The sequence below is a fragment of the Dermochelys coriacea genome, chromosome 8, assembly GCF_009764565.3.
Source record: "Dermochelys coriacea isolate rDerCor1 chromosome 8, rDerCor1.pri.v4, whole genome shotgun sequence".
In the NCBI taxonomy this organism is placed as follows: Eukaryota; Metazoa; Chordata; order Testudines; family Dermochelyidae; genus Dermochelys; species Dermochelys coriacea.
This window is the reverse complement of record NC_050075.1, coordinates 56,629,608-56,643,542: the sequence shown is the minus strand read 5'-3', so window position 1 is coordinate 56,643,542 and position 13,935 is coordinate 56,629,608. Positions and strand designations below refer to the sequence as shown.

At 44.2% G+C, this 13,935-nt stretch overlaps 1 protein-coding gene across 1 annotated transcript in view; it reads right to left on the bottom strand.

Moving 5' to 3' along the window:
* HMCN1 (hemicentin 1) overlaps positions 1 to 13,935 on the bottom strand; it is a 340,371-nt gene that overhangs the window by 144,696 nt on the left and 181,740 nt on the right. Inside the window, 6 exon segments of the mRNA XM_038414308.2 lie at positions 262 to 409; positions 1,359 to 1,489; positions 3,936 to 4,130; positions 4,616 to 4,711; positions 6,021 to 6,293; positions 9,809 to 9,936. Of these exon segments, the coding sequence (XP_038270236.1) occupies positions 262 to 409; positions 1,359 to 1,489; positions 3,936 to 4,130; positions 4,616 to 4,711; positions 6,021 to 6,293; positions 9,809 to 9,936 (971 nt within the window).

Below are 13,935 nucleotides of genomic sequence, written 5' to 3'. Positions count from 1 at the left end.
TCATCTGTGTTCCATTAGTAAAATATGCACAAGACACTAAGATAAAATATCTTATATCAGAATTCAGAGATTGAAAGCAGCGTTTTGTGTATGGTACCAAACAGATGATAAAGTTCAAACAGCATAAGATGTTATTGTGTGGAGAGACACTGTATTCTGTATTTAACATGACCAAAAAAACCCCAAACCCTGCAATGTAATAATTTTAAGTATCAATTACCATTTTTTCAAATAACCAACTTTAAAGAGCACAGTACTAACCTAGCACATCTACATTAAATAGCTTCTCAGAACTCCCTGCTATATTAGTTGCTTTGCATGAATACTGTCCACCATCACCAGTAGCAACTTTAAGGAGCTTCAATATCTTCCCATTGTGCAAAATCTGGAGAGTACTGCTTTCCACAACCTTAAAAAAAAAAAATCAAAGAGATCAGCATTATGTGGTCCAAGTTACGACAGCCAAACACTGCAGCTGGATTTTGAAAAGAAGGCAGTAGTTTTTCTTAAACAATAATCTATCCACTTAATGTCCCTTCCCTATCACAGATGTAATACCTTCAAAGAACAATGCAAGTTATCAAGCATAACCTGTAGGTAGTTATATAATAATGGGCAGATAACTGTATGGCAAGATTATAATTTGCAGTTGTATGATAATAGGACAATCAAAGCTCCTTTTTAGTCTCTTTGTTGCAGGGATTAAAATACTCGTTCCTCTTTGTAAAGTATTTTAAGATCTAAGATATAGATGACAAGGTTTGGGGGGAAGCTGAGGCCAGTTTTTGGAGAAGCCTTGAAAGGTGCTTTTCTGTTGCTTTGATTTCATGAATGGGTGTGTTAATTTATTACCTGTACACAATTCAGTGGTCATAATTGTGATTTATGTGACCATATATTTAATTAGTTACAAAGGTGCCTAGTGCTTTGTGTTTGCATGTTTTTATTATTGCTTAAATCTAAGGCCAGGTCAACGTTACAAATTTCTGCTGGCAGAAGGTATGATCCCTGACCAACATAACTGTGTTGGAATAGGTGCAAGTTATATTGGCAAAGTTGTGCTTTTACCAGTATAGCTTGTTTCACTTGTAGACAGTGCTTTTACTATACAGCTAAAAAGCAGTATTTCTAGTAAAGCTGTGTCTACACTCCTATACCAGTAAAGAGCTACTAGTATAGACATATCCTAAGTAAATAAATACAATTTTATTTTAATTTTATTTTATTTAAATGAGCTTTCTTCTCAGGCACTCACCAAAAAGGCTTTAGAAAGCTAATGTGACATCTGCTGGAATTGGCTTTTGTACATTTACAGTCATTTCACTTAATTTGCCATGAAATCAACAAACACTACATACCTGGACATCGTCTTTATACCATGTGATGATGGGAAAGGGGTTGCCTGACACTTCACAGAAGAGATTCACAGGTTGATTAACCACTACAGATGCATTTGTCACCTTTTCTTGATCTTGAATTTCAGGAGGAACTATAATAAATTATGTTAAGCAAAGATTTATTTAATCAAAAATGCCATGAACATAAACATCTAAAAAAGCAAAACCAACATGTTGTTTTAAAGTTCTGCACATTATTTTCATCATGTCAGGTTTTTCTTTATGGCTGGTATTTATTAATGCACATGTAACAGTCAAGTGTCTGTTACTGTCTGTGTCATCAAACCTGTGTTGGAGTAAAGAGGTTAATATCTCATATCAAACTGTGTTAGGTTAAAAGCTGTCTCACTGTACAACTTACCAAAGGTAGATGAAAGTGGAAGCTGTGCACAGTTAACTCAAATACAGCTAAATACAACGCAAGTCCTAAATTATTTCAATGAATTGCAACATTCCATTTGTAGTTCCATTTAGTGTGACCCTTCTCTGGGGATGAAGTTTTAATTTGGGGAAAAAAAATGATTTCATTGTAAGAGGAAGGCACCCTCTTTATAAAGGAGTCCCAGTATTATTTTAAGAAGACAACAATGTCGAGTTTAGCCAGGTGAGAGGCTCTCTAATCAAGATCTTACTTTGGCACTTTCATCAGGCTGACACTTGCTATACAAGATACAAACTCCAATAGAACCCTTGTCACTTAGTTTCCTTCTTCCTATTGGTTTAAGTATAATCCTTGATTGTAATTTGACACATTGCTAATAATAATCATGGTTGACGCAGCACAGATGCGCTGTGGGAAAGGGTGTAAGGAAACCCTTCCTCCTCCATGCTCTTGGGAAGGAGGGAGTCCCACTAACAATACTGGAAGTGCTCAGTGTCCCAGAAGGGGCCTGTCTCCTAGGGGTAGGAGAAACACCATGATTCTGGTCCCTGACTTGTACACTGACTTGTGGATACAGAGCTGCACTGGAGAAAGTGTACGCTACACCTTTTCCAGAGGTGTAGCAATGGCCACTATTATCGTTATCTCTACAAATGTAGCTGGAGGCATGATGCTTGCTCCTGTCCTGAATAGGCATAAAGGAAAGTTACTTACCTTTTTATCCAAAGTTCTTTGAGATGTATGGTCCCTATCTGTATTCCACTGTGAGTATGTATGCGCTCCACATGCCTGAGACTGGAAAATTCTTCCAAGTCGTGTCTATTGCTCTTTAGGCCCTTGCTCTCCTCATAATCTCTGCCAATGGTTTAAGAGGCAGTGCAGACAGAATAATCAGACATGACCCAAAGCTGAGGGGAAGGAGGATGAGTAGTGGAATATAGATGGCGACCATACATACTGAACAATTACAGTTGCAATAAGATAAGTAATTTCCCTTTCTTCTTGGAGTGATGGTTCGTGTGTATATTCCAGTGTGAGTAACTCAGAGAGAAGAAGGTTATGAGGATGCAAGTGGTATAGCTGCTTGTAGAATCGCTGTCCCAAAGGAGGATTGGACCAAGGTGTAATGTCGGATAAGTGTGTGGATGGAATTCCACATTGCTGTCTTGCAAATATCAAGGAGCAGCCTGGAACCCCACAGAGCCTATGGTCTACAGGGAAAGCAGGCAACATCCTAATGGATCCCATGGTAACTGCACTGGAAATAGATCTGCCTATGGTGCTCCTCTGAAAGAATGATACTGAGGAAGCCATGTAACCATAGGCTCTCTGCACATGCCTGTGCCCTACCTACCTCTGCTAAATAGAGTAGAAGACACAGAGGGGGAGTTAACACTGCTTGGGGCCATCTTAATTCCTGTGGGAATTTCCTATAGGAAATAAAATAGGTTAGGATGGAAGTCCACTACACAGAGTAGCTGCTATCAGGGTCCACCGTCTCTTGATACATGCTGTAATAGATCCCCCACCAGGTGGTGTGGTAGGAGCTTTGTGCGGTGGGGAGGGGAGAATGTCATGGAGCAGCTGCTTCTCCATTCTATGTTAAGTTCTTCGAGCAATGACTCCCCTCACCTGCATTAGTAGAAGGGCATATCTAGCATTTATTCTATAAGCTCTTTGGGGGCAAACACCTGTTCTTTTACATGTTTTCCAAGTGTCATGTAAATTCATGGTTGTCTATAACAATCATTTGGTTATTTGCATAAACAGAAGTTGGTTTCTGTATTAAGCATAAGCAAATAGAACTAACAATCTGGTAGCTACAGGTCAAATACTCAGATGTAGTAGAGGGGCTTATCTAGCATTTATTCTATAAGCTCTTTGGGGGCAAACACCTGTTCTTTTACATGTTTTCCAAGTGTCATGTAAATTCATGGTTGTCTATAACAATCATTTGGTTATTTGCATAAACAGAAGTTGGTTTCTGTATTAAGCATAAGCAAACAGAACTAACAATCTGGTAGCTACAGGTCAAATACTCAGATTTGCTCCCACAACTACAAAAACGCAGGCACACATTTTGCGTGTGCAATTTACAAAAACAAAGGAGAAACTGCCCTTTTGAAAATTACCCCTTAATAGCTATAGTTATTTACCATGAACCTTCAGATTGTATTTTCTTTCTGTGCTTCCTGCTTCATTCACTGCTATGCAGATGTATTCTCCATTGTCGTACGGTGTGACTGAAGCAATGATGAGCAGTGTCCCATCCTCCAAAATTGAAATGCCTGGCTCATTGCCAGTAAGCTCCCTGCCATTACGTAACCATTTGATGACAGGTTCTGGGGTGCCTAATGAGAGAAATTTATAGAACTTCAAGAGACTTCTTGCTTAATTTGAAAAAGGAAGGATTGATATTACTTTAGAGCAGTGCATGGGAGAAAAATAGACAGTAAGAAAAATCTTTGCTGCAGCTTCTGTAAATCACAAAACACACTGCAGTTTGAACTGGCACAACTGGCTAAAAGGGCTTAGGGACTGAACTCCTCCTTCATCTTAGAGACAGTCCCTGCCACTCCAACCATTGGGCAATGTGAAGAACCCTTGCACTGTCATTGTCCTACAAAATTATACTACCTAATTAGTTAAATTACTTAGTAGCCATGGCCCTTTTTCTTAGTGTTAAGTTGTTTTTTTTTAATATCCTGGTGAGATATTGTATTTAAGAAGGACTATACACTTTTACCTTTCCAGAAAACTCCAAGATGCATTGCAACTATGAGTGCCTAAGAGAAAAAATATAGTTATCAGCCAAAATGGTTACAATGTTGCACACCTTTTGCTGGACATGGAAATGAAACATGTTGATTTGCAACTCTTTCTTGAAATGGAGTGTTGTAAGGAGGGTCAAGATCATCTACTGTAGGAGGTTCTAAAAGAAAAACAGAAAGAGTAAATAATCTTAGTCCCTCCTCTCAAATGTCAAAACATACCATGTACACAAGCAATTTACACCTCTTTATTCCTTCCCATTCTCATATGGCCTGATTCTCATAATCACATTCCCTTACACACACTCAGTAGATGGAAGTATTCCAGCAGTCCCATTTATTTCACTGGGACGACTTAAACAGTACACTATGACTCAGTGTGAATTAGGATTTCAGAATCTAGTCCAAATTGGTTTGCTCTGGCAAATACTATATTTACTGTGAAGGCAGAGGATGTTTCTGCAAAATTTGATGGAAATTGGACAAACTGTTTTTGAGCTAAAGATCATTAAAAGAATTATCCTGCTTTGAAATTTTGATTGTTTTCTTAATTTTTCTTTGTCTTCCTGTAGCTCAAAGACACCATCCTACCCATTCAGACTTTCTGTCTTGCATCTCCCTGAAAACTCACGTGCTCAGTGTATCTGAAAAAAATAATTTGTAATAAGCAAAGTTATTAACATTTTTTTTTGTAGATAGTTCTGAACCCAATTCTGTTTCACTGTTTTGGGAATTATGAGCCAAATCCTGCTGTCAGCAGTGTTAATGCTCAGAGTATGGGCTTTAAGACCACTATAAATGAGAAGTACCCCCACTGAAGTCAATAGAATTGTATCCATGTAAAGCAAGTAAGTGAGGAAAAACTCAGACATTATATTTATGTGAACATGATGCCCACTGTTGGCTGTTTGCATTTTAAAAAGAACAAGAATCCTCCTACATGTAGAGCTAACAGATCTGTTCCTTTAGCTCAAGTGACAGACGTTTGTGTTTTTGGAGCAATAGACCCAGGATTCTAATGCAGTCTTGCAGGTGTGTTGTTTATTATGGAGCAGAGGAAGCCTCACCATAGTTAAGGCTGATTTTGATCCCCCTTGTAATTATCAACCAACCACAAGAAAGTCCCTTTCAAAATTAAAAGAATTAAAAAGTTTTGTTTCGTTTCATATTTTTGCAAGCTATCTAATGTTTCTCTGTACCTCCTCCTGCTCAAAACAATCACATCATATTACAGCATTTGAAACGTTTGTAGATTTTGATACTGGGTCAGGCAGCAGTGTCAATAGTGATATGTTTCCTAAGTAGGATCAGTTACAGGTCAGTGGAATCTAAGATCCTCTGAATTACTGAGTCTACCTCTCTGAAAGTTCAACAGTTTATCTTCCCCCACAACACAAGGTATAACATATTAACATAAAGCTACACTTGATCACAGCTGTAAGTCCAAGACTCAGGCCAGGTTATAAATACCTTGAACTTGTATTGTTATCTCCGATTCATCACTGCCAGCTATGTTACTAGCAACACACTTGTAGATTCCAGAGTCTGAAAACTGGACTTTGCTGATGCTCAGTGTTCCATCCGGATTGCTGATATACTGTCCTCCATCTATTAACATGGTACTTCTGCCTTTGAACCAGGTGACTGTTGGGGATGGGATCCCTTGAGCATTGCATGGTATATCAACTCTGTGACCAACTTGTACTTTCATAACTCGAGGCCCACGTTGTATCTTTGGAGAAACTAGGCAAGACAAATAAATCCATGGTAATGAGAAAAAGATGATCTGGCAGACTATTCATGGAGGAAATATGGTCAGTGTTATCCTTTTGGAAAATACCTTTCCCTTACCCAATGCAATTTAATGTCCCTAAGTAACATCAAGCAATCAGAACTGAATGTTCCTGCAGACAAGATTTACAGTAGGCCATCGCTTAAGTCATTTGGGGACTCTACATTTAAAATCCTAAAACATTATTTCCAAAGAAGTATTATACTCTCATTCTTCCAAGCACATTTTAAAGAGCTCCTGGGTATTGGCTCACCAGAGTACAAAACAATTCAAAAGCTTTAAGATAAAGTCAATTAAATTTGCTCTTTGACATTCTAACTTCCTTCCTCTTAATCCCAGCTATATATGTTTCTAGCCTAAATTCAGACAGGAAGATAAAATGATAAAATAAAAGATAAAAGATTGTTGCTGGTCGCAAAGAATAAAAACATGGTATAAATCAATATTATAAATGCCTTGCCCCAATGCTTTTCTTTATAGGAATCACTAAAGATAAAAAGACTCAAGTAGGGATACAGATTTGTCATGGAAATTTTTAATTAAAAATCACAGAGCAGCCACTCTAAATGTAGTAATAGTCATAGGTTTAGTAACTGTTCCTGGATATTTGACAAAAAGGCCCACGACAAATAAAATTCAACGATATCTCTTCAAAATCACAGTAGGCCAGTGCTCTCCTCCTCCTGCACCACCGCCTCCTCCTTATCCCATGGAGGGGGCACCACACACCTCCAGCATCACCTTCTGCTCCAGGACCACAACCCTAATCCCAGCCTGTTAAGGAGGAGAGCCCTGGGGAAGAGAGTGGCTTCAAGAGAGATCCCACCCTGCATTCATCCTGGGCATAGGCCATGGTAACTCCTGTGTTCCTTGGGGCTGGGCTCAGGGGTTGAGAGGGAGCCTGCCTCACACACCCCTACAGGACAGGCAAGTGGCAGCTCCTGTGTCCCATGGAGCTGGGCCTGGGTTTGAGAGTGATTCCACCCTGCACTCACCCTGGACAGCAGAAGCTCCTGTGTCCAGCAGGGCTGGGGCTAGGTGTTGAGAGCAAGCCCACACTCATCTAGGCCGGGGCAGCTGTGGCTCTGGGGCCCCAGGGGTTGGGCCTGGCTCCCCACTCCAGGCATTGTGCCTTGGCACATCGGGTCACAGTGCCTGCTGCCTTTCTGCTGAAACACCATTTTCTCAAGTTTGGCCCAGTCATGGCCCGATCATGACGTGGGTTGAGACTGCAGGATTAGTGAGAGGCAGGTTCGCTATCCGACCCCAGCTCTTCCGTGGGGCCTGCCCTCCACATTGGCCAATGAGCAACACACCTAGAGCCTTCCTACATTGAAGCTGCGGATGGAGAAGCCATGGTATCCATGACTTTTTCACCACCATGACAAACTGCAGCCCTACACATAAGGAAACTCCTAAACAATTAACCGTTATGTTCATGGCATACATGCAGAGAAGTTAGATAAAAAATTTATAATCTCATGCTGGAAGGTTGCAACATAACACTACTTTATTTCTTTGAATTCAGAACAGTAGCACACATGAACCCCAAACCAGAGAAAGACAAAGCAGGCTGCTCTCTAAAACAGAAAGGCACAATTCACCAATGTTCCTTCTAATTTTCCCCACACATGTGCGAATGAACATTGTCATGTGCACCAATATGGAGGTGATGTGTCACACATCACCTCCATATTGGTGCACATAACAAAATTCATGTGGCAGGGGTGGGGCCGAGGGGTTCAGACTGTGAGAAGTGGCTCAGGGCTGGGGCAGAGGATTGGAGTGCAGGGGGGTGAGGACTCCGGACGGGGGTGTGGGCTCTGGGGTGGGGCTGAAGATGAGGGGCTCAGGGCTGAGGCAGAAGGTTGGGGTGCAGGAGAGGATGAGGGCTCTGTGGTGGGGCCATGGATGAGGTGTTTGGGATGCAGGAGGGAGCAGGGGCAGGGATTTAGGGTGGGGGGGCTGATGGCTCCGGCTGGGAGTGTGAGCTGGGGATGAGAGGTTTGGGGTGCAGGTTGCCCTGGGGCTAGGGTGGGGAGAGAGGACTCCCCCCAGGTCTCTCCCTGCAGCAGCACCTGGTCTGGCAGGGATAGGTACCTCTCCCTGCCGCAGCAGCTCTGGGGGTGGGATTACGGGATAGGTGCTGCAGGTCTGGGCCGGGGCTGGGTTGAGGCACCTCTTCCCCGACCACAGCAGGTCCAGGCTGGGGATTGGGACACCTCTTCCCGGGTCTTGGCAGGTCTGTCCGCAGTCTAGGCTGCCAGTGATGGTCTGCCGCTTTGGGCTCCCCGGGGGAGTCCGAGGCAGCAGATGGTCCCACACCAGTGGCCCAGATGAGTGGCAGCAGCTGTGGACTCCTTTCCGCCCGCCGACTCCCATCACTGGCAGGCAGCCGGCAGCTGTTGCCTGCCACTGATGGAGGGCGTGGACAGAGAGAGGAGCTCTCAATCGGCCAGCTGAGAGGAGCGAGAGGGGGCGAGCAAGGGGGAGCAGCCCAGCGGGCCTAGAGTAGCATGGGAGAGGGCTGGAGAGGAGCCAGCACTTCAGCTGCTGGGCAGCAGCGCAAGTGAAGTGGAGCGCCGGGCCGGACTGCTGGGCCCCTGCTGAGCGTGGGCCTGGCGCCATTATAAACCCGGTACTGTCTGAGCCGTGCTGGGTCAGGGCCGGGGGAGGGGCACCGCGGCAGGTCTGGGGGAGAGGCACCTCTCTCTGCCATAGCCCTGAGCGCCTGCGTGGCGCTCAATAGGCTGCTGCGTGGCTGTGCAGCTTAAAGGGAACTTAGCAACTCACCCCATCTTTTTCTAGGATGGATAGTTACAAACTGACTCTGATTCCATGTTTTCCTATAGAGTCCTGCAGCCTGCAAGCAGAACTGGGAACACCTCTCCTTCCCCTCCCTCCCGCAACTGATCGCTTGCAATTCCAGCACAGTCCTCAATACACCACATGAACAAGACTGCAGTCCTTGCCATTATAATACTTACCAGTATCTCAACCTTGCAATGGAGTCTGTGTAATTTTTTTGATGGCCAACTGAAATATCATTAGTTTTTCCACTAAATATACCACCATGAGAAAAGGCAGGCAAGTAGATTCTGTGTGTGCCCCCCTGATTGGTAAATATGAATGAAAGTTTTGTAAATATTTGTAGACATTCTGGCTACTTTGCATTAGAACAGCAGTTCTCAGCCCATAAAGCTCTGGTGGTTCAAGGAGAGCAGACTGATCATATGGTGCTATATTTCCTTCAGGTTTCCACTTTCTAAATCACATTAAGAGAAGAGAAGGAAGTAGGTTATGTGATAGCAAATGGGAGGAGGGTGTAGTCCAGGTGATACTAAATAGGACAGGGAGATGCCTATGAGATGTGGTTCATACTATGAAAAAGTTTAGGCACTTAAATTACAGTTGCTTCCCTAGTAGGACCTCCAGAAGGGATTATTCTTGTAGTTAAATAACTCACCATGTACATTTAGCTTTACTGACTGAGTCACATTCCCAGCAATATTTGTGGCCACACAGATATACAGTCCGCTGTCTGAAACTCGCGTCTCAGAGATTTTCATTGACCCTGAGGGAAGGAAGGTGTGTCTGGAAAAATAGGAAACATGTATAACTATATAAATATATATTGAGAGAAGAATGAGCTTTACTTAGATATTACTAATAAATACCATGAACTAAAATAATCCTGTTTAGCATGACATTTAGTGCAGTTGAGATGGTTTTTATTTAACTATAATCGTGATTTATCATTCCTAAACTTTTCCTAACTCGTTACTGAATCAATAAATTCAGAATACAAAGCAAATAATCTGAAACATGGCAGGATCCACAGGATAAACTGTAGGTGTTTCAGGTACTCACAGGACTCCTTAAATCCTGTCCTTTTTCTAATGGAAACAAACTTTCTGAGGAATGTGTGATTCATGGGATTGGTAATAAGATATGGACCCTAAGTCACAGGCTCAAGGTCAGCCCAAGTCAGGTTGCTATTAACCAATTGCTCATGTTTAATCCATTTGGTGAAGTCCCCTTCATCTAGGGAATAAGGATGGTCTTGTGATTAAAGCACTAATCAGAGACTCAGGAAGGCTGAGTTCCATTTTGCAGGTCTGGTTCAGTGACCAGGAGCAAATAACTTAATTTCTCTGTGCCTCAGAGTAGAATGAGGATAGTAATACTTCCTTACTTCAAAGGGGTGATGTGATCAAAAATTAATATGTGTGAGATGTGTGGCAAATTGCTGGTACGATTATGATGGGTCCCGCGCTTCCTCTTCTTGGGGTGGTGGTGGGGGTTTCAGGGCACAGATTCCTGCCCCAGAACTAGGGTATCTACTGTCCCACTAATAACCCAGAGAAGGGTAGTGGAAAGGGAGGGACCTTGGCCCACCCTCCACTCCGGGTCCCAGCCCAGGGGCCCTAAGGATAGTGGTAAACCGCTTGAACTGGTGCTTCCTTCCCCTGGGCTACTTCCCTCTCCTGCTCTTCAGCTTGTGGGGCTTCCTGCCCTCTCTCTCTCTCTGCACAAGCCAGGTGTCTCTTTACCTAGGGTCTTGGTCTTCTAGCCAGCCACGGCACTTCTCCAAACTCTCCTCTGCTCCAACTCATTCAAACTGCTCTCTACTCCATCTCCTTCTGGTCTGATTGAAGCAGGGGGGTTTTATCATGTGACTGGCTTCAGGTGCTTTAATTGGCTTCAGGTGCTTTAATTAGTCTATAGCAAACTTTCTTCCCTCTACAGGGAATAAGGCTCCCTTCTATTACTCTCCTGCTGCCCTCTGGCCATGCTGTATCACATATCCCCGCTCCCTGCTCAACATCATTGGGTCGGGCTACTTGGGATGAGAGGCAGTGCTGTCGTGATAGGCCGTCAGCATTGCCGTGTTGGCTTCCGGCCCTATGCTGTACCCGGAAATGGAAGGGCTGCAGGGATAGGAACCACCTAGTCACTCTTGCGTTCTTCTCCTTGTTTCTGTGCACCCACTGGAGTGGGGCATGCTCTGTTACAAGGGTAAACCGCCGCCCCAGTAGGTAGTAGCAGAGAGTCTCCATAGCCCATTTTACCGCCAGACATTCCTTTTCAATGACGGCATACTTTTGTTCCCTGGGGACAAGTTTCCGGCTGAGGTACAATATTGGGTGTTCCTCCTCCCCTACCATCTGTGAAAGGACAGCTCCTAGCCCTACAGCCGAGGCATCTGTTTGTAGGATGAATTCCTTCTCAAAGTCTGGGGCTATGAGTACTGGATGGTAGCAAAGAGCTGTCCTTAAATCTGAAAATGCTCCTTCTGCCGCATCAGTCCACTTTACTATCTTGGGGCCCCGAGCCTTTATCAAATCCGTCAATGGCCCTGCTCTTGTGGTGAAATGAGGGAGGAATCTCTGATAGTATCCTACTATTCCTAGAAATGCTCTGACCTGCTTTTTGCGGCCTGGTCGAGACCAACCTTGTATTGCCTCCACTTTATTCCATTGGCGTTTCATCAAACCTCTCCCTACTACATACCTGAGTTATCTGGCCTCAGCTAGTCCTATCCCGCATTTGAGAGGGTTGGCAGTGAGGCCAGCTTCCACAGGGCATCTAGCACCGCTTCTACTTTTCCTAGGTGCATTTCCCAGGCAGGGCTATGGATGACTATGTCGTCTAGATAGGCAGCAGCATAGTTGGCATGAGGTCGCAGCAATTTGTCCATAAGTCGTTGGAATGTTGCAGGGGCCCCATGGAGTCCAAAAGGGAGGACAGTGTATTGGAACAGGCCATTGGGTGTAGAGAAGACAGTCTTTTCCTTGGCATTCTCGGCCAGGGAATTTGCCAATATCCTTTGGTCAGGTCCAGAGTGGTTAGGTATTGGGCCTTGCCTAACTGATCAACTAGCTCATCAATGCATCGTATCAGGTAGGCATCGAATTGGGATACTTCATTCAACTTCTGAAAGTCATTGCAAAACCTCAGAGTGCCATCAGGCTTGGGGACTAGGTTGATAGGGCTGGACCACTGGCTGTGGAATTCTTCAATAACCCCGAGTTCCAGCATCTTCTTCACTTCTGTCCTAATTTCTTCCTTTTTAGCTTCTGGTATTCAGTACGGTCTTATCATCACCCTTACTCCGGGACTGCTGACAATATGATGTTGGACCAGTGTCATACGGCCCGGCTGTGTACAGAACACATCCTGGTTCTGTTGGATCATATCAATGATCTCTGTTCATTGTTCTGGAGTTAACTCAGGAGATATCTTCACCTGCCCCTGTGGGTCATCTGTCTGGGGTGGAGCTCCCCGAATGGCCAGGCATGTCTCTCAGTCACGCCAGAGCTTCGGTAAGTTGATGTGGTAGATTTGCTCTGGCCTTCGGAGGTCTGGTTGTCTGACCTTATAGTCCACCTCCCCAGTGGCTTCCACTATCTCATATGGTCCATGCCAGCTGGCTAGGAGTTTACTTTCTGCTGTCGGCACTAGCACCATCACTCGTTCCCCCGGCTGAAATCTCTGTACTTTCGCCTGACAGTTGTAATATGTCTGCTGGGCCTCTTGTGCTTTTTTCAAATGTTTTCATACTATGGAGGTTACTTGAGTTATTCGCTCTCTCATCTGTGTCACGTGTTCAATGACATTCTTTCCTGGTTGGGTTGTTCTTCCTAATCTTCCTTGCCAAGTTCTAATATTCCATGTGGGTAGCGTCCGTATAGTAGTTCAAAGGGAGAAAAACCAGTGGACGCCTGGGGGACTTCCTGTATAGCAAACATTAGATACGGTAGAAGGGTATTCCAGTCTTTTCCATCCTCTGCTACCACCTTCCGAATCATACTTTCAACAGTACGGTTAAACTGCTCGACCAGTCCATCTGTTTGTGGATAGTAGACTGAGGTCCATATGGATGCGGAGTAGGGTACATAAGTCTTTCATTAATTTTGACATGAAAGGGGTTCCTTGGTCTGTCAGGATCTCCTTAGAGATGTCCACTCTGGCAAAAAACCTGGAATAGTTCTTTTGCTATTGCCTTGGATGTGGGGTTTCTTAAAGGAATGGCTTCTGGATACCACATGGCGTAGTCGAGGATGACTAGTACGTTTCGATGGCCCTGTGCCGATTTTTCCAGTGGGCCCACTATATCCATGGCTATCCTCTCGAAAGGGACTTCAATAATAGGCAAAGGTACTAATGGGGCCCACAAGTGAGGTCGGGGGCTATGCAACTGGCATTCAGGGCAAGAGGCACAATAGCGCTGCACCTCTGCACGTGTTCCTGGCCAGTAAAACCTTCTTAGGACTCTATCCAGTGTCTTGTCTACTCCTAGATTTCCCCCAAATAGATGACTGTGAGCTAACTCTAATACTGCCCTTGTGTGTTTCTGTGGGACTAAGAGTTGCTCTACTTCTTCCCCTCGTATTTGCTCTATCCTGTACAACAGGATAATCCGTTTGAGCACATGATATGGCCTTTGGTCTTTCCTCCACTACCTCCTCCCTCACATTCACATATAGCGGGTCATTGGCTTGGTCCTGCCCAAAATTTTCACGTGCGGTACCAATCTGGCCTAATTCCAGGGGGTCTGTTTCTACTCCGCCCCCTGGGTTGCCCCTACTT